We start from the raw sequence: 20918 nt of genomic DNA on the forward strand, positions 1-20918 counted from the left end.
ATTTGGGACTAGCTTTCCCCATATCTCTTTGACCACAATTGATGTAATCACGAATCTTAGGTTTGTTTTGCATTCATTTAAAAGGATAACTTTATACTTTTACGCCATATTGTCTAGCCAGGCCTATTATATTATTTACATATTTGTTTCATTCTGTTTCGCCTTTGATCTAACATTCCGATCTTGTGAACTTCAAAATTCACATTTCCATGCAGAACGAAAAATTAGTTCTAATTCATTTGCTACTTATACACTTAACTCATATCAATATTAATGACGCTAACATTACAATCAATATGATACAATCCATGCATTACACAGGCAAGAAACTAGTTTCAATATATATATATATATTGCAAATATTGCAAAGTCACAATTATTTTCCTATTTTATTCTTTTATTTCATTTTATGTACACGACGCCTTGTGTTTGTTTACTGAAGCAAACTTCAATTCACTAATTTTCATCGAAGCTAGGTTATTGCATTCGTGCTAGTCAGGTTCTTTTAAAAAAGAAACCAAATTGTTTGGACTAATGTAAAGCAAAATCAAGTCCCTGAAATTGCAAGTACATAGACAAGAATTAAGTCATCAAGCAACAAACTGCACTGGACAACAGAGAATAGTCGAAGAAAGGAATACTAAATTTATATAAACTATTTCTGTACAACTTCTGTAACCATACACTGTTTACTATCTCGAATGTTTTGTGTAATATTAGTTTAGCATACAAATGTTTGTTCTGATACTGTACTTATATTTGAGCAGTCCAGTTATGTAGAGGCTACCCCCGGTTGACGACTTGCTTCCTCTTTTTGATATCCCTGCATAATATTAATATTTATTGTAAGATAGAAATCGAAATCAGCGCAGCGAGGAAGCAAGAAAGACGTGGATGAAAATAACAACATACAGGCAGCGAGGCATATGGCAATTGGAGTCTTTGCATTCCTCTGAGTGCAAAAGCAGCAGATACCAGATTCTCTTACACTTTTTACAATTGCCGGCTAATCGAATTTCACACTCGCACGAGTGGCGAAAAAGCCATTTGATATGAACGCAATTACGACGTGAACAAGGGTTGTCTCTTGTTGCTTGACACTGATTAGCGTGCTCTAGAAGATCCAACATTTCTTTTTTCTGCATCAAAAGTTTTATCATATTCATTTTTGTAATCTTATTAACCAAGTATATGATAGATATCTACCATACCTTAAATGCTTTGCGATTCTCGAGTTCTCGTTTATTCTTTGTTTCGCTGTAAGCTTCCAGCACATGCGGAATTAGCGGGTGGACATGACAGCCTTCACCTTCTTTTGAATAGCACATAGAGCAAACATCGAGTCCTGGACAAATCTCACAGCGCCATTCCAACACGACGTCATTGTGACAAAGGCTGCAGGTTCTCTGCTTGGTTAATGTGGTCATCTTGTGGAGATGATACAGGATCATCATAGATGAATGTTTTGCACGGCGAAGTGTATCAAATTGATAATTATTTTCCTCACAAAAGCTCAAGAAAGAGCGTCTGTCGGTAAAGATATCATTATCTAAAATGACATCTTTATCCTCCGTGTCCACAAGTACGTCATTCACCAAAATCTGGAGAAGGAATAGCACCCCAAGAAGAATGAATTTGAAGTGGTGAATTGTTTTCAAAACAATGAAATTTGTCTGCAATACACTTTGAAGATTTGGAATTTACCTGGGACAGTAGATGTTTTTCTCCACTGATGGAAGTGTGTGTTTTCAACTCAGTAGGACTTTTTACTTCAAGGCATCTGAGATAGAAACAAAAGAGTAAGAATATAGAATCTACTTTCAGAAATTTCTTCATCAAATCAATGAAAGGTCATTACACAAATCCTTCGAGACGCAAAGGTTGTGTTACACAGAGAATATGCATTGGGAGAGCACAAATCCTAATTTGATAACAATTTTTGTTATTATCTTGACTGAACATGAGACACCTCTGAACTAAATGATACTTTGTTTCCAGAGGTAATGTCCTGTTTTCCCACCACACAGAAGACTGACAACAATAGGTTTGGCGTTATAAATTGCAATTTCTCCGAAAAACCATCCCCAAATAAATGAAAAAGCGCATTTAGTGCTATCAAAATTGTAATATTGATTACAGAATTTTATCTTATAATGATTCTTACCTATCATTTGCAGAGGAATAAATACAAGGTAGATTCCAACTTATGTGACAAGTAATAAATCTACAAACTGTAGAAATACATAACATTTCAACCTTTCTATTCATGTGCCACAGACCCTACAATTCTTCCCCTGGTTCGGAATGATTTTATTTTTAATTTCCCAATAAATCTATAGTGCATGTTGGGGTATCTTGGTATGGGCCTACTGGTTTCACTGGCCTTGATCGTTATTACTTCTTCCCCATAAAAAGTCTCACAATGTGAAGTTTGATTTAACTTTCCAAAGCATTCATTATGTATAGATTCTCAATCCACCAAATGAAGATAGTGTACACCTTGAAAAGATACACAAACTGAAAGCTACAAGATTTTCAGCTAAAGGATTAAGAAAGGAAAGAGCTTCCAACTGGTCAGTAGGACATATTTATAGACACATGATTGTAGAAAAAGCTAATTTAAGTATTTACTGCTTTAGCATGAATGGTTTTATTTTTAAGATCTTCGTAATAATATGACATGATTCAAGAGGAAGGCTAATATTTCCCAATTCCCGAGGAAAGTATATTGGTAAACAAATAGTTGTTACGTGAATCAATAAATGTCAGTCATGGTGCTGAAACAATTTATGTGAATGTAATGAAGCATTTAATCTCTTTAAGCATTAATACTTCCCTATTGTGACTAAGAATATGAAGCAATTCAAAAATATTATTAGCCATTGCACTAGCAGCATTTATTTTTATCTTATGTAGAGCTTGGTTACTATAAGACCCAAAAGAACAAAAACACAAATTGACAGGGGAACCAAAATAAAGAACAATGTTTCTAGCTAGAATGTCAATAATTGAAAATAGAAAGGCAAAGCACGACGTTGAAGATATAATCACCTTACACATAAATGAAATTTTTTGCATTGTTTACAAGCCCAACAACTTCCAGATAGTATCGCTTCGTGGCAGTTTGTACAAGTGAACTGCAAGTGGAGAACGATAAAGTCTTCCTTTGTAGGTAGGATGGTCTGCCCCACCTATCAACCAGGGTAAAACAGGAAAACACCTTGCATCAGTAGATGATACAACAGAAGACAAAAGTAATCAGTTTTTAACCTTTCTAATGGAGGCCCCTTAGAACATCAAAATTTTCAACTTAACCCAAAAATAAAGGGAAGAAAAATGACCAGTAGAATTTCTCAAGCTGAAAACAAATTCCGAGTATCAACTACAACAGTATCCATTTACATATTTAGCTTATACATATCTGTACATTAATCAATGTTTTTAAGTAGATTTGAATGTCTTCAATGGATAACAATGTTGTTGAAGAAATGATGCAAAAACTAAGCCCAAGATCAACAAGGTTACCTATAACCAAAGAATACGCGATGGAAAAGAACAAGAAAATAATATGACAAATATCCACGATCAGATATGAAATTTACCTTAAAATAATGTTTCTTTTGTTGAATTTGTTTTTAAGCTACATATAAAACTAACACACTACTCTTCGCGTGTTGACCGGGCAAGGTGGGTTAGATCCTGAATTTTCCATTCAATTTTCTGTGGAAATAATTCACAGAAATTCCTTCATTGAAACCTAAACAACTCAACTTTCTTCCTGTTTAGTGATGAATTTTTCCTTTCAATTAATTGACAAGGAGTTCAGCAAGGGGAGACCATATCATTCAACTCTAATGTTAACCAAGCTTCGTCCTGGTCTAATCTGACATCCATGTGTTTCCAGGCACTGGCTTTAAATAATGAGACCTCAGCACTTTCAAGCATAAAATTTACATACTTTACTTACTCTTAAAAAATAATACACCAACTCCAATAATGTAAATAACAATTATAAAGTATGTAAAGTCCAAGTTTACACATGAACTGTGAGATCAAGAATTCTCTACGAAATCCCTACCTTTTCCATCACCATCAAATCTTTTGTTACATCGGCTGAAAGATCACCATGTCCCATTGATTTTAAAGTTCTCCGTGTGATTAGCTTTTGCACCATCTTCTCAGATCCCCCTCCACTTCCTTTTCCAATATTTTGCATCACATCCTCAGCAGCAGTTGACCAATAGGCTCCATCAAAGTAAGGTAAGCGAGCCGCCGTTATCATGACATTGCATTCCACATTCGGCACAAAAAAGTGGTCATAAAAATTGGTGTGATCAACCACTACTTTCTTTTCTACTGCTTTTCTAATCATTGACTTATACCTGCACACAGAAAAATTCTCTGACAAACATGACAGCAAAATTTTAAAGACAAACAGGCAATTATTTGAATTAGTAGTCCAACTTTTATAATGAACTTATTCATGCTGACATCAGAGCACTTAGGAACACATATATATATTGGAAAGCCACCTAACCAAAAATATTGACAAAGTATAGCATGATGAATACTCCCTCCGTGTCATGTTATATTTTAACACTCCACACAAGAAAGAGAGGAAAGGGGGAATAAAGAAAGATATATACCAGTGACGCAGCTTATCTGACTTTGGTGTTTTCTGAGTATCTGGATGGCAATATAAAATGTAATCTTCCCCTTTTATAGGTGGGCATGCCCATATATAGCAAGTTGTAAAACCACATTTCTTGTAGTAATCAAGGTATGCAATCTGCAGTCACAGCAAATGAAAAGATAATAGCTCAGTCAAGTCAAATGTTCCATTAGCAACTCTAGTTGCCAAACAAAGAGAGGAAAAAATAATGTAGTAGGAGACAGAGCAATTACCAATATCTCATGATATACAAAGGTACGTAGAGCCTCACCAGTAGCAGTTCTAATTTCAGGTCTAAAATACTTAACCGAATCAAGATACGAAATGTAGACGCAACGCTGATTGGGTGGTCTGCAATCTGATCCAAACTTCTGGACATACATAACAAAGAGACAAACATCTACACCTTCAATTTTTTGAAACAATAGGACCACCTACAATAAAAGGATTGATCCAATTTAACAAATAAAACATAAACGGAATATAAAGAAAGGAAAACAATTAGATAAAAAAGAAAAATAGTTTCAAAAAATAGTGAAAATCTGTATTGCATGAGTAATTTCCTCCCACTTTTATTCTATATGCCATACGAAACGTTCATTATGTAGGAATTGGTTCAAATAATTCAAATAATTAACCAAAAATTGGAAAATGAAAAGGTGTGTAAAAATGGAAAATTTCCCCAACACATTATATCATATTATAGCTCCATTCATTCACATAGGCAAAGGTTATTCAAGCAATATCAAGCATGAAGTCCAAAGTAAAGGGGAAAGAAGTGGGGGAGGAAACCGTATCAATTCAATAGACAACTGATGCCATCCAGAAGTCACAGTACCACTCCTATGAACAACAACCTCTTTAAGTCTACACAAGATATATATCCTAAATACTGAAGTCATCATTCCCTTACTAGTATGATCACAAACAGACAGATGTCGAAGAAAAAGAAAAATGTTAATTAACTAATCAACCAAAATTTTTGGAAGGAGTGCTAATTTCGTTTTGGAATCTAGAGCCCCACTATATCTTACCTCAGACTTATATGGAAACTCCGCTGGATAGCGTTGACCATGGAAAATATCTAGAAATTGCTGCTTTACTTTTAATCGATTGCTAACAGCTAAAACCACTCTAACCACAAGATCTGCTGCTCCAGGTACCTGCGAGAAGCAAAAAACGTTTTAGATAAACAAATATATCTGGGAAATACACATGGGGGAACTTTAGCAGAGAAGAGCAGCTTTATGATCCAGCTAAAGATCTGTATAGAACCATCAAGTAAGAAAATATTAATAGAATGACAGAAGTGTAATAAGTTGTAACATAAATACACGGATACTATTGTGAAATGTACAGATGGAAACTTAAACATATGCTAGCAGCTTTGATGAACCAATTTTAGATATCTACAACATTTTCAAATAAGTATATTTTTTTAGGGACGCTCTTTTCTGTTGCTTTCATAAGCAGAAAAATATAAATAGAGATAAACAAGTTTTCATTCCAACAATGTGAATAAGTAATTGATGGTTTGTTAAATATAATCATACCTAACAACGAAACACAGTTAGTACCTGGTATGTGTAACTAATGTTGCAAATGATTTTAAACGCACTTGCAAAACTATTTAGGCTACAAGAAGTCAAGGCTTGTTATTTTTTTTTTTTTTATAGGTAATGAGAAAATTTTATTCCTTAAAAGAGAGTACACGGGAGGTATACAATTACTTTAAGCATGAAAGGAACAACATGGAATTAAGCAACCCTACGACAGGATTTTTAGCCACTGCATTAAACCAAGTATACAAAGTCAAGTAAAATAATTCTCCTATCTGCTCTGTTATCTTTGTTTGGTCTTCGAAACATCAATCGTTCCGTTCTCTCCATATGCACCATACAATGCATCCTGGGATAAGATTTCAAAGAAGTTTGCTATCCTTATCACGAAATATTCTCCTCCATACCCGCATCACGTCTTCTATACGCCTAGGTAGCACCCAATCCATTGTTTGAGAAGCCAAAATACTGTTCCAAAGCCAACGTACACCATCACAATGAATGAATAAATGATCAATTGTCTCTCCATCCTTCTTGCACATATAGTACTACTCGGTTACATAAAATCCTTTTCGTCGAAGATTATCCACTGTTGACACCTGCCCCCTCATAACTGTCCATAATAGAAATACTACCAGTGGAGGCAATTTACTTTGCCACACCATTTTCCAAGGTAATGAACTCTTAACAAATCCCAAAAGGGATTGAAAGTATGAGCAGACTGAAAAAATACCATCTCGAGCCAACCTCCACCTGCTTTAATCACCCTCTTCTACCCGAATTTGTACCTCATGCAGAGCGGTAAAAAACAACGAATAATCTTCCAATTCCCAATCTTGTAAATCCCTCCCAAAAGTAATATTCCAACTATAGCCCCCATTATGAATGTCTAACACATCACCCACCATAGCAGCAGGCTCTAACGCAATGAGGTACAATGAAGGAAATCCCTCCTTTAACGGTTGATCACCACACCAACTATCATCCCAAAATCTAATATCAGTGTCATTTCCCACCACAAAATTCAATTTGTCCCTAAAATCACTCCATCCCCGTCCGATATACCTCCACAAGCTCACCTCATAGGAGTCACAACCCTCAACCGTACACCAACCCCCTCCATCACACCATACTTTGCCCCAATGATTTCTCTCCAAAAGCTCTCTCTCTCCACTCCAAATCGCCACAACCACTTGCCCAATAAAGCCTTATTAAACAAAACAAGGCTCCTCACTCCAAGCCCCCCATCCTCATAGGCAAACAAATAGTACCCCAATTAACCAAATGCATTTTCCTCTCCTCCCCTAACCCTGCCCACAAGAATCGTCTTTGAAGTCTCTGTAATCTATTTGCCACTGCAACCGGAATAGGAAACAATGACAAAAAGTAAGTGGGGAAATTTGAGAGAGTGAATTTAATAAGAGTAAGTCGGCCTCAATTAGAAAGATACATACGCTTTCACCCTCACCTCCTCTCCATTCTTTCCATAATACCATTTCAAATATGTGTACTTTTAAACCGTGCTCCTAGTGGGAGCCCTAAATATGACATGGGCAATTGTGCAATCCTACATCTCAATATGTCAGCCAACTCCTCCACGTTAGTGAACTCCCCTACTGGAATAACCTCAAATTTCCCCAAATTGATTTTTAATCCAGACACCGCTTCAAAACATAAGAGCAAACGACGCAGGTTCCTGAATTGTTCATCATCCGCATCACATAAGATCAACGTATCATCTGCAAATAGCAAATGATACACCTGCAATTGGCCAACCATAAAGCCCCTTACCAAACCCTCTCCCACGGCTCTTTCAAACATCCTACTGAAAGCCTCCATCACAATAACAAATAGCAATGGGGATAGTGGATCTCGTTGCCACAATCCTCTACTACTCTGAAAATAACCCTTCGACATTCCGTTGACCATAACTGAGAACGAAACAGTAAAAATACAGAACCGAATCCATTTACACCACTTATCCCGAAAGCCGCACCGCCTGAGCATATACAAAAGGAACCCCCAGTTCACATGATTATATGTCTTCTGAATATCGAGCTTACATAGCATCTCGAGAATCCCCAAACGCAATCTTGAATCAATGCATTCATTCGCTATAAGCACAGAGTCCAAAATCTGGCGACCTTTTACGAAAGCATTCTGAAACTTGGACACTACTTTCCCGAGCACCTCCTTTAATCTGTTCGTCAGGACTTTCGCAATAATCTTATACACCCCACAGAGAAAGCCCTTAATGTTGGTCGCTCCCGATTTCTTAGGGATCAGCACAACAAATGTAGCATTAGAACTTTTCAGGAACCTGCTACGTTCAAAAAAATATGTAAACACATCCAAAATTTCCGATCGCATCACCTCCCAACAAGCCTTGTAAAATGAGAAAGCAAAATCGTCCGGTCCAGGGGCCTTATCCTCATTCATGCTAAACACTACCTTCTTGATTTCATCCTCCTCAAAAGGTCGCTCTAACCAACCGACATCATCCTCCGTGATAGTAGAAAAATTCAATCCTTCCAACTCTGGCCTCCACTCAAACTGCGCCCGATATAGATTCTGATAGAAATTCACCAGTTGGTTTCCAATTTCGAGTGGTTTTTCATAAGTTATTCCATCCACTTCCAACATTGTGATAGAATTTTTGCGCCTATTAGAATCGGCGATCCTGTGAAAAAACTCAGTACATTTATCTCCTTCTTTCAACCAATTGACCCTAAATTTCTAACTCCAAGCAATCTCCTCCATCTCCACCAACCTCTTCAATTCTTCCCTTAATGCTCTACATTTCTCCTTCTCCTCCCCAGCCAACCTTCGACTCTCCTCCCACCTATCCAACTCATCTATCTCCGATTATAGATAATATATTGAAGAATTATCAATATTAGTCACTTATTTTATAATAAAAAAATTAGGATTAATTAGAGTGAATTCCTTAAATTTGATTTTTTTTCCCCTATGAAGTACAACATCGGAAATTTTCCATTCTATTAGTTAGGTGATTTTCCATTTCTCACTAAAGATTTTTTTTTTTTTTCCCAAGTAGTAAAAAGACATTGTTCTTTTTCACCCCACATACTATAGAATATTGCATTGAATTGATTGATATAGGGTATTCTATCTAAAATTTTCTCACTGCCCTCTTGCTCTTCTACTTCTCTTCTCCCTCTCTCCTCTAGTCTCCCTTTTCTTCTCCTCTATCATATGTTTTTATGTACTGTGTTGCATCATTTGGTATCAAACCTTAATTAAATAAAAAGTAAAAAAGGAAAGAAAAATTGCAGGTATCGTGGTTGATATTTCACAAGGATAAAATTGGGCGCTAAGGTGTTCTCTACTTGTGAGGCGATGTAAACCCTCAAGGCATTTTGAGATGTATGGGGAAAAAGGGAAGAAGCAACCTATAATAAGTTATAAACAACCTTAACTTGGAAGCAAAAATAAAATAATTCGACGAAGTAAACAATAAATTCTAAGAGATCGCACAACAAATTATAAATAAAACTAAAAATAACTTGAAAAATCCTTCCATATTATCATTACTAATTGGATCTTCTAGATAATCATTACATTTAGTCACCTTACTCTTCCTAATCACTATCAATTTCTTCCCATTGCTTTTCCTAGCCCTTCAGTTACAGTGGCACCTTCGCCTTTCGCTTTCCCGTTTATTATGGAGTACAAAGAACTGAATCGAAATTACAAAGCAAAAAATAATGTAATATGCAACAGAATGCTAAATCCAAAATGTTTAAACATAAGTGAGATTAAAGAACTTAAAATAAGCATATACTTAGGAGAACTTTTTTGCAAGACTACTTTGCAAGTTCGAGACTAAAGAACCCTTCGCACATAAGTAGATAAAGGAAGGGGATGGATACGTTGGTTAAACAAGCGTCCCACGATGGTACACCACATAGGTTCTAGATTGGAGGTAGTCTAATAGGAGATCCACTTCTCCTTATCTTTTGGATTAGGAATGAATGTCTACATACAATGTGTAAACCCAACTAAATTAGGGTGATTGGAAAAGATGGAATCTTAATGAAAACGAGAGTTCAAGAAAATCTCTATGCAATTGAAACTCCCATTTTTCATCTATAATATACTTCAAATCTCCTTATACAACACTCATTCTCTAAATGAAATCCAGGGTAGAGAGACCATCCAAAGTTTTCATTGCCAGGAGGTATTCAAAATGGTGCAATGACTCTAAGTTCCTCAACCAATTCAGAGACAGAGCAATCAAAAAGTTTCACAAGACAAACCATGGGAAGAGGCATTCCAAAAGATTACAATGTCTACACTAGCTTCTATATGACAAAATTCATATGATGGAGGACCAATATAAATTCCCAAGCACAATCTATTTCCAAAACTGAAAAGATTGTGGGACAATTAGCCTGATCAGTCCAGTCCAGCATTTATGAGTGACTATTGAGAAAAGAAAGCTTTTGAGTCAACCACTTGCTAATCCCAAAGGATACATGAAGTTGGGATCAGTTCAGGCGCACAATAACTCGAGGCTAATTCCTTACAACTTTAAGAAGCATTGCAGATTTTGACAACCAAGTGGAGAATTTAGAAAGAAAAGAATTTCAAAATTCTTCTTTCTCACAAAAAGATTCAGAAGAAAGTAGTCCTACATCTTACATTCCTAAGGCTCGTCTTCTTCAGCGGTCGACAAAAGAGAAGCAAGGACATTTTTATTGTAACTTTATCCAACCTTAGCTTCTCTAATTCTTGGGCTGAATGAAAAGAAAATCAAGATACTTTTAGTGAAATCATATGTATGAATGGAACGATTAATTTGATTCAGTATCTCGTCTAATACTTCATGATGCAATTGAAACTTGACAATAAACAGACAAACATCAAAAATGAATTGTAAGAATTGTTGAGCAATTTTTATATGTCAAACAGATAAGAAAATGTCAATTATGAATTGCATATCAGTTTTTGCAACTTACCTCAGTAGGAGATATTCCAGATAATTTTGCCCTCTCTTTTCTCTCTCTGTCAAGGCTCTTGAAGAGTCTCAGCTCTATATGATCACTAAGCTTAGTTCTGGGAAGATCTTTTGCCCCCAGAGCAGTAGGTATGGACACATGTTCTTGAACTCCTATCTCAGCTAAGCGGCAAAAAGGACAAATATATTTTCTTTTCCCTTCCAAATCGCTTTTTGGATTATACAGAGCACATGTCTGATGTTGCCAGCATTCGCATTCGTCACATTGTACCCACTGAAAGCACACAAGAGTAAAGGGATAAGGTATTAAACTTTAAAATAAGATAAAATTTACAACCAAAGGCTCAAAGGGGACCAAGCAGACCGATTCTTCAATTCCTGCTGTATTTTTGTCCTTCTGCAGCTTCGTTTTGGAAAAAGACAGCCCTCTAAATGAGATTTTACCACCACGAGACTTCCGGAAACACAACGTGCAAAAACAGTATCGTGCGTCCATTTCATCCGCTGTCCAATAATAAGTCATATTGGACTTGATACAAGCTCCGCAATACGAACAATACATGGGTGGTGAAGTTAGCATAATCCTATCCCTGGCACATAACTGGCAGGTATTCTGACCTAGGGATTGGGCTCTTGTATTTTCTGTTGATCCCTTCATGATGCTCTAACAAAAAGAAAAACATCAGTAAACATCTACTTGGCATGTTTCGAAAAGAAAAGGCCACTAACATTTCCAAGAAAAGATTGCAGTGCACAAAAGACGGATACTAGATATTATCTCAACAGCAGATGCCCGAATCCAAGCAAAATTTCAAGAAAAAGAGATTAAATTTGGGCACATCTCACTGCCAATAACGGGAATATTTTATCATTTCTTTCACTAATCTCTCTCTCGTCTTGTTCAATACACTTAATTAATTATCTGATGCATTAAACATAATATGATAGGAAGAGCATGTAGAAGGAAAGCAGAAGCTATAGTCATAGAAAGTGGATAGTGTCAAGAGGATTGGTGCTTAAAATCTTCATACACTGCTTGCAATGAACATGGTTAAACACCATATGCATATGCATATATTGAAGTACAAAGAACGAGTTATGAACCACAACCCTGTACTGTCTCCAAAACACCAAAAATTACTGCATGACTAAACTTAAAGTGCAAAAATATCTACACTAGGAAGCCATCTTTACAAATCAATGGTATGGTAAGACCCAAAACTTCTGAAGTACATATATGATCTTAACTATAGTCCATACAGTGTATTTACTTTTCCTCATAATTCTACATTACATTTGCCTATGTACGACACAATTAACTACCATCTACCATCAAACAAATCCGCAAGCACGTGATCATTTACAACACATCTTATGATAGCGCAACCAAGAAGAAGACTTAATTCATAAGAAAGAATTTCAAGTTTAGGAAATCACAACCTAGTTTGGTTCGAGTTTCTGAGAACAAACAATCAAGATACATGGTCCCCAACAGAGATAAACAAAGATAACTTCTTAGAGTGCTCTAAAACTTTTGAGTCCATTAGTTTGTGTAGTTAAATCTTAGGCAATTAATTGAAGGAAAAAGACATTGTATATGTAACATATTTCATGTCTAGTGAGTTCAGAGAAATCAAAATATGGGAATATTAAGTAGAGATAAGTCCATTAGAGATGTTTTTTATTCCTCATTAATTATAAAATCAGGGAGATATAAAAGCTAAACTGGGTAAGAAAAATTATTTGACAAACCTGGCCAATGTTCTGGTTGAGACTACTCAAGTGTTCCTTTATTTGCTGTGCGTTGAAAAAATCAGTTAAAGAAACACCGCATCTTTTTGAATCCTGTGACTCCATCCGCAACATACAATAAGCTGCAGATTCAGCTGAAGAACAGTGCATATCTATTTTGGCGTAATTAGCCTTGTCCTTGATTTTGATATCTTCCTTAACATTAGTGCACTCCTCAGAAAGAACAGACTTACTGTCAGAACTTAAGCCTTCAGAAGTCAAAGTTACATCGGTTTTGACCTTGCTAGTGTATGTACCATCCATCACCGGATGTGACTCTATGGACATTAACAGTTCCTTGTTCGTCTGACTTGAATCTTGCTGATCATACATAGGACCTTCAGATGGCTTCCTCAATTCCGAATATACTACAGTTCTTCTGAAGCAGGCATTGGCACTCTCAAGTCTATTTTTATCTACAGCAATATTTACAGCTATTAGAGGGTCCTCCAGACTTCCACATGGTTGATCCACAGGAAGAGTAACTGCACCAAGAGCATTGACACGTTCAAATCTAATGTTATCTACAGAACCCTTCGCAGGTACCCCACCTTTTATAGGGTCTTCCGTGGAGCTTAACAGTTCATTTTTCATTACCAATTCCTCTTCCTCAAAATACATGAGACTTCCAAACCTCTTCCCCAAGAGTGGATGTCCTTTAGTTTTGCATGGTTGATTCACTGGAAAAGTCACTGCACTAAGAGGCCTGTTGTTGGACAGAATGCTGCTTTCAATCTTTGAACGTTTCAAAGGAGGTTGAATATCTTCAACACTGCAAGAACTCATCCAGTTAGAATCTCTAGCATGGAGATCTTCAGGCAGATCCCTTTTTGATTTTCCAGCTCCTGAGTGAGTTTCACCAGTAGGATACAACTCTCGAACAGGTCCACATATGCTACAGCCCGTATCATGACAGTCATCAAAATGGGATACCAGTATATGGTAAATTTCACACTCACATTTTTGGACATTACACACAGTCAAATGCAAATAATCCAAAAAGTTCTCTCGGGTTGTCCCCATATTCACCGGAATGCTTTTGTAGGTAGTATATAAGAGAAGAATATCTACCAAAGACAGAATTGATTGTTTAGGTTTGGCAGCTCCAACTGGACCAAAAGATAGTGCTGGACCTTCTAAAATATCATTATGAAAACAAGTTTCTTGTAGTTGAACTTCTTCTTGTTGAACCATACACGACTGTGTGGAGCACTCTATTTTTGTAGTGCAGCCATGTGTCTGGGCATTTGATGACTCGTTGAAATATGCAGGCTGCTGGTGACAATTATTTGATCCCAGTACCTGAAGCTCAGATTGCAATGGTTCGTCATGGCTGGATTTTGATATCCAGGCAGTCATGCTAGAAACTGTGCCAGAATCTCCCAGAATCCTTTCTGATAACTGTTGTGGGAGCCAAGTGCTGCATTTATCTAGCTCCACATTCTTCCCAAATGAAAATGGAGCATCCATGTGATATGCACTCAGATAGTTATCTGTAAGCCCTCCATCTTTCATCAGATAATTCTCTGAAAGCCCTCCCTCTTTTATCAGATTTGATTCCCCTGTTTAAAATAATCATTAGAGGGGTAAAAGGCCTGGTTCAAAATCATGTAACATGGATAGACAGAGAACCTTAGCTAACCATTACAATTGGATAACACATTATATAGAATAAAACACCAGAATCGATCTTAAGTTGAGTAAATTAGATCAACCTAGGACGATGATGAAATGCTCAAATAGAAAATTTCAAGAAAATAATGAAAGAATCAGACGTTGATCCATATTCTTAATTGCTTAAGCATACCAAGCACATAAAATACTGAATGTCAAATTTTTTACTTCAAAAATCGAATTATATATACGATTAACACATCAATTAATTCAATGATGCAAAAGAATCTAGGAATTTTAGGCATGGATTAAAAAATGAAATTACTCTTGCAAGACAATTAATCAAGAATCATTTGAAATAGAAAAAGTTCTAAGAAGAACTGATTAAAAGGAAATTATTCACTATTTATTTCACATGCTGTAAAGCATATAATTCAGTCAGGATAAACAATTATTGGAATAGTTCCCGAGTTTGAAATTTAGAGAACTAAGCATTAGCTTTCAGAGTAATACCCTGATTACCATATTTCTGCAGATAATAGTTCTGTGATGTTGACTCGGATGCCTCTAAACTACTACAGCAAAAAGCAGGTCCACCATCAAAAGATTCCTCAATGGAATGTGTCTCATTAGAATATCCTCCGATAGAGGAGATATGATCTGAAGAAGGATCAACATCGCCGACAACTTGCATTAGGTCCATGGGGAAGAACATATTCTTGCCATCAGAAGCAACTAGTTCCTGGTCATTACTACAAGATCCTGCATTAGAATTACCACGGAACGCTATTGTTAAGCTGCAGTGTTGAAAATTAAAAGTTAACATGATTTAGTTGAAGTTGAAAGACCTACTTTGAAAGCCATGAGAATCATTGATGCCATATGTTCTGGTCGTACCACAGACATTACCTGATGGCGCTGAGTAATCAAACCCAGGGTAAGGTGGATTTGAGTTGTAAGAACTAGGTGAAACATGCAAGCCTGGTGTTGTTCTGAGAATAGGTATCTGGGAGGAAACAAGAAAGGAAGATGCTTCATGATGCACATTATTATCCCCAATTTCATGCTGGATTAGGTTTTCCAAGTTACAGGATTGCATGTCCTGGTCGGGGCAGTCCTAAAAGAATTAGAAAAGGTATGAGCTCAAGTATATGGCACGTATATCAAAGACCCAAAAAAGAATTCCAGTCAATTTATTCCTCTAGAAACATTGTTTGGCAGAAAGAATTCTATTTATCTGAAAAGCATGCAACTTATCATCCACATCTCACACTGATATAATCCAACATGACTAACTATGATAAAAGCTAGAAAATTCTACAAAAAATGAAACCAGATTACATCCATACAGAAAAAGATATTGAATCGAAATAATGACTAGAAGAAAAGTAAATTGCTGATCAACTGTCTAGAGGATACCTCGAAAGCAGAAACCCCAAATAGCTGTCGTTCCATGTCAGTTACAGAATCTGATATCTGTTTTCTTGATCCTGAATATATTTTCTGCTGGAGGTTTTCCTCACTGCAGAAGGATGTGAGACAAATATTACATATTTTAAAACCAGAATGGATTGCTACAGGCACGATAATTAAACTTGAAGCAATGTCACCAATAACTTAGCTCACAACTTTGGAAACTTACATCATATTACTTGAAAAATCATTGATGTGAGAAGAGTAGCAGCCCCAATCACTTTGCCATTGGTTGTTATGGTTTGAGCCAATGTTGCACATTTGTCGTAGGCTTGAAAACTGTTCAATGGAACTTCTTATTCCACGATTGAACACTGGATCATAATCCATCTTACTGTATCCTGCAAAGGTTGGGAGGAAAAAATTGAAGCACGTGATGAGAAAAAAAATAATGTTAATTTGAGATTCTGACCAGTGAATGTTATCCTGATGGCAGCCTCATGCTGCATAATCAATGAGGTCAGAACTGAAATTGCAAATTATAAAAAATTTTATTTTCAAATGTTCTAGTCAGAATTTGGGCCGTCTATATGGATGTATAATATTAATATAACATAGCTCGGACAAAGATGCATGAAAGACATTACGAACGATTGTCACAGACATATATAACACTTCATAGATCCGTGTAAAGTTCATAATTTACTGGATTTCTGGACTTCCAATTAGGAAAACATAATACAGTAAGAGATTTGAAAATTAAGACTATTGTTTCTTCTCAGTTCGTATTGAAGACATCACATCCGTTACTAATTCAATAGTGCCATACAACATGGTCTAACAAAAGTACTATAGAACTTGCCAATTGCCCATTTAACTTGGCAAGTATTTCTAGTCACATACAATCGGAGTAGTACTTCTCAAATTTGATCAACCTACTGTGGCTAAATGGACATTCAATGTAGTCCTAGTTCTACTTCACTTTAAATAATATGAAGCATGAATACGAACACAACACTGACACATAACTTTCGAGTAAGCAGGACACGCACACTGGGGCCCAAGCCAAATAAAAAGAATAATTTATGTATGTTAAACTAATTTTTTTAATAAATTAATACTCTTTTAGATATGAAGACAGAATGACAAAAGGGATAGGACTAAAACTTCTGTGGCACCCCTTAGCTGACGCAACTCCAGAAGGAGAGAGAAAATAAAAGAAGAGAAGATATGATGAATAAAATATTTATGGTATGCGGTAACAAAAACAATTTTATCTCAACAACAATTAAATGTAAAACTCATAGATATATATGTTTCACCAATCTAACTAGCAATGTGGACCCAAAATATGTTTGATTATTAACAATGTAATCTTTCTGTTTTGTTATGGTTATTGTTGACACAATTAACTGACAAATCAAATTATGTAAAAACTCGGAAAATATAAAGAGATGTCAACAAAATTTACGATGGAAACTTGAAGTAAAATAGGACTTAATGGATGGGGCATATTTTTAATAATGGAATACATATTTCATTCCTCATTTAGTTATGAGAGGGTCTTTTATAAAAGAAATGTCAAAGAAAAATTTTATTTTTCATNTCCCCCCCCCCCCCCCCCCCAAAATATTAATGACCGAAAACTGTCGTATTACATGTAAAATTAATTTATTGGCACGCAACCTTAATTATTTTCATCAATTATGGCTTCCTGAACCATATACGATAAAGTGGTTAATATCAAGATCAAAATCTCATTAAGAAAAGAAATTCAAGATTTCAATGTTTTTGCAAAACTTCACTTCAATTTATCAAAACCCACATCACAAATTGTCCAAAATCTAACAAACGCAATTCAAATTCTTTTTTTTAAGTTCTATTTTCTTCCAATCGAGAACAGAACTTTCTTTACGTCGAAACAAAGCCCACATCAGATATAGAGGCTTCATTAACAATACAATAACTCCAAAGACAATGATCAAACAATCCTAGGGCTTATTCAATGATTTCGATCTAAATTCTAATACACCAACATGCATGCAAAGATTGTTACATAGGTAACTATATGCATGTATATACAGAAAGAAAAAATAAATAAATAAATAAAAATAAAAAATTGGATGAAAGAGAAAAGCGGACGCACCTATTTAGGGTTTTTTTTTATTAAAAAATTGGTGTTGGCGTTGAAATAAGGAGCCAAACCCTAAAAATTAGAAGGTGTAAGATAATATTCAATATAGAGAGAAAAAAGTCTTGTATGACCGTTCTTCTCCTGTTGTATGTATTGTCTGATATATGTAGTAGTGTACGTTGTGCGCGTTTTGGGAGATCTTGTGGGACCTTTAGCGACGTCGTTTTCGAGGAGACCTGCCCTGTCCGACGTCGTTGGTAGATTTGTAGGGCAAGGCAACACGTGCTTAAACCCACCTGGCACGATATTCAATTAAATAAATTTCAAACATCGTACTTGTGAAAAACAAATAAACTTATTCAGATAGTCGAGGTCTAATATTAGGAATTAAGGTCAGGGGCGAAAAGGACAAACTAGTCCCGTGTAAGTTGGAAAAAAAAAAAAATCATCAAAATTATAGGAATTTGATTTTCACTTAATTGGCCAAAAATACATCTTTAAGTATTTGTACTTTGAAATTCGAATTTTACTTTTACTTTCGTATCAAACAATCAAAGTAAATAACGAATTCCTCGAATGCTATCAAACGGACCCTAAGAGTAAATATCATAGAAACCCTTTGGTTCTAGTCTTAAGAATTGTATTGTAAACAGAAATTTTCAAAAAATTATGTTTGCGTAGTAGTAGTCATATTAGAATTGAACTTTATTATAAATAAAACAGAAAATAATATACATATTTATTGATGAGAAAGTCGTAACTTTTACTTTTAATATCTAGTCAAACCTACATTATTGAAACTTTAAATTTTGGATAATGCTCCTCTACCAAGCCTGTAAAGTTAAAGGCCTGGTAGAGGTCCTCCCCTCTCATTTCTCTCACCTCAGGTGGGTCTCCCATGTTAAAAAAATCCACTCCTGCCTCCACCCCCATCCCTAATGTGAGAGAGCTGCATTATCAGGCCTTTGCAGGCCTGGTAGTGTAGCATGATCCTTAAATTTTTATCTTATCTGTTCGTCCCTAGTTCTCCCACAACCAACTTATGTATTTCACAAGACAACGGGAGAAATGCAAGAAGAATCATATAGTGAAAGAATCGAATATTATTAAAGTATTAATATCATATAAGTTTAATTGTCAATATTATGTCGTAGTGTCATACTAGTACCACAATGATAAGTGTAGTTTTACACTTATTTAGGGCCCTAAAAATGATTATGGCTCTGTTTGAGTCCTATTTTTACCTCATTAAAATAAAAAAATATAATCGTTATCCATCACTTCAAGCCACCATTTTTGAATTTCTATCTCTTGTGTGGAGTTCATAAAGGCTCTATTTTTCATTCTCATTCTATAAATAATATGGCTCAAACGGGCTCTATATTTGTTATTCTTTTGACGAATTAGTGCCTAATTTATTATTTATTGCTTTTATTAAAAAAAAAACTCATGTTTCGACGAAGAATTGGTAGAAAAAATGGAAAATAGCTAAAATGAAGCAAATCTAAAATTCGGGGACTAAAGTTTAAATATTCAAATGTTATTCCGAACCTCACGATAGGATTAGAGAGTGCTAGAAGTCAATTGGATGAAAAAATAAGTCGAAGGGATGAAATATAGTCAAAGCATTATCACACATCAACTTTTAGCCGGAAAAGTTATGCTTGAGATTTCTAAACTCTATTGAGACCCAATTTTGGCATAGCAAACTTTCGAATTGGAAAAATGATATCTCTAAAAGAATTGTATCCCTTGGAATTAGCTTTCCAACGCACTTTGAATCACCTCAATCAGATAACAGAAGAGAAAGTTATGACAAAAATACTAAAAATTGTTTGACTGTCAAAATTAGGGGAGGCGCACGCTCCAACCAAAAATGGGGTGATTGAGGCGTCACAAACCAGCCAGGTGCACGCCACAGTACAAAATGAAAAAAAAAAATTGATTTTCCTTATTGTTGTTTTGGTAACAATTCAATGCAATCTTTTTTATATCCTTTAAATATCAAAACTCGACCTGAAGGTGGGGAACCTCCATTCGACTTAAATTTCATCATATTCTACATATTTTGGAGGTGAAAATCCAGTTATAACAAAAATACTAAAAATTGTTTGACTGTCAAAATTAGGGGAGGCGCACGCTCCAACCAAAAATGGGGTGATTGAGGCGTCACAAACCAGCCAGGTGCACGCCACAGTACAAAATGAAAAAAAAAAATTGATTTTCCTTATTGTTGTTTTGGTAACAATTCAATGCAATCTTTTTTATATCCTTTAAATATCAAAACTCGACCTGAAGGTGGGGAACCTCCATTCGACTTAAATTTCATCATATTCTACATATTTTGGAGGTGAAAATCCAGTCTATGCATCAATTCAAGGCTAATCATACAAGGATTTTGAAGATTCATAGCCCGACTTTAAGATTTGAGCCAAGAATGTAGATTTCTCCTACTTTTTCAATCTTTCATATTTTCAAGTAATATTTTTCCAATTATTCTAGTATACTCTAATCAAAAGAATGTTAGGCTAAGTTTTTCATTGTATTGGATGAATGATGAACCCTATTATTTGTTTATTTTAATTGAAGACAATTAGTTTAATATTCTTGATTTTTCTTCATTGGTTTTGCATTCTCATTGAATTATTTGATTGTTTGATCATCAATTAAATAGTAAGTTACTCATTGTAATATAAGAATACTCACAATAAATCTAGCACATGACAAAATCAACAAACGGACAATATGTATTAG

General features: G+C 35.5%; 1 protein-coding gene across 3 annotated transcripts; it reads right to left on the reverse strand.

Moving 5' to 3' along the window:
• Positions 1–601: 601 nt before the first annotated feature.
• Positions 602–17202, reverse strand: LOC111380495 (histone acetyltransferase HAC12-like). Of its 3 annotated transcripts, none has more exons than XM_023004079.1 (16): positions 16260–17202; positions 16037–16139; positions 15527–15734; positions 15131–15379; positions 12965–14565; positions 11577–11876; positions 11214–11486; positions 5707–5835; positions 4906–5106; positions 4647–4789; positions 4079–4382; positions 3052–3191; positions 1705–1780; positions 1212–1601; positions 913–1139; positions 602–823 (listed from the first exon to the last, which is right to left on the reverse strand). In XM_023004079.1, exons 1-16 carry the CDS (start codon positions 16418–16420, stop codon positions 784–786), a joined length of 4545 nt encoding a protein of 1514 aa, XP_022859847.1. In that variant the 5' UTR covers positions 16421–17202; the 3' UTR covers positions 602–783. The 3 variants fall into 3 exon arrangements, with proteins under 3 accessions (XP_022859847.1, XP_022859845.1, XP_022859844.1); XM_023004077.1 differs by having other exon boundaries at positions 15140–15379; positions 15470–15734; XM_023004076.1 differs by having other exon boundaries at positions 15470–15734.
• Positions 17203–20918: the final 3716 nt, after the last annotated feature.

The sequence above is a fragment of the Olea europaea genome, unplaced genomic scaffold (assembly GCF_002742605.1).
Source record: "Olea europaea var. sylvestris unplaced genomic scaffold, O_europaea_v1 scaffold2154, whole genome shotgun sequence".
NCBI classification, from domain to species: domain Eukaryota; kingdom Viridiplantae; phylum Streptophyta; class Magnoliopsida; order Lamiales; family Oleaceae; genus Olea; species Olea europaea.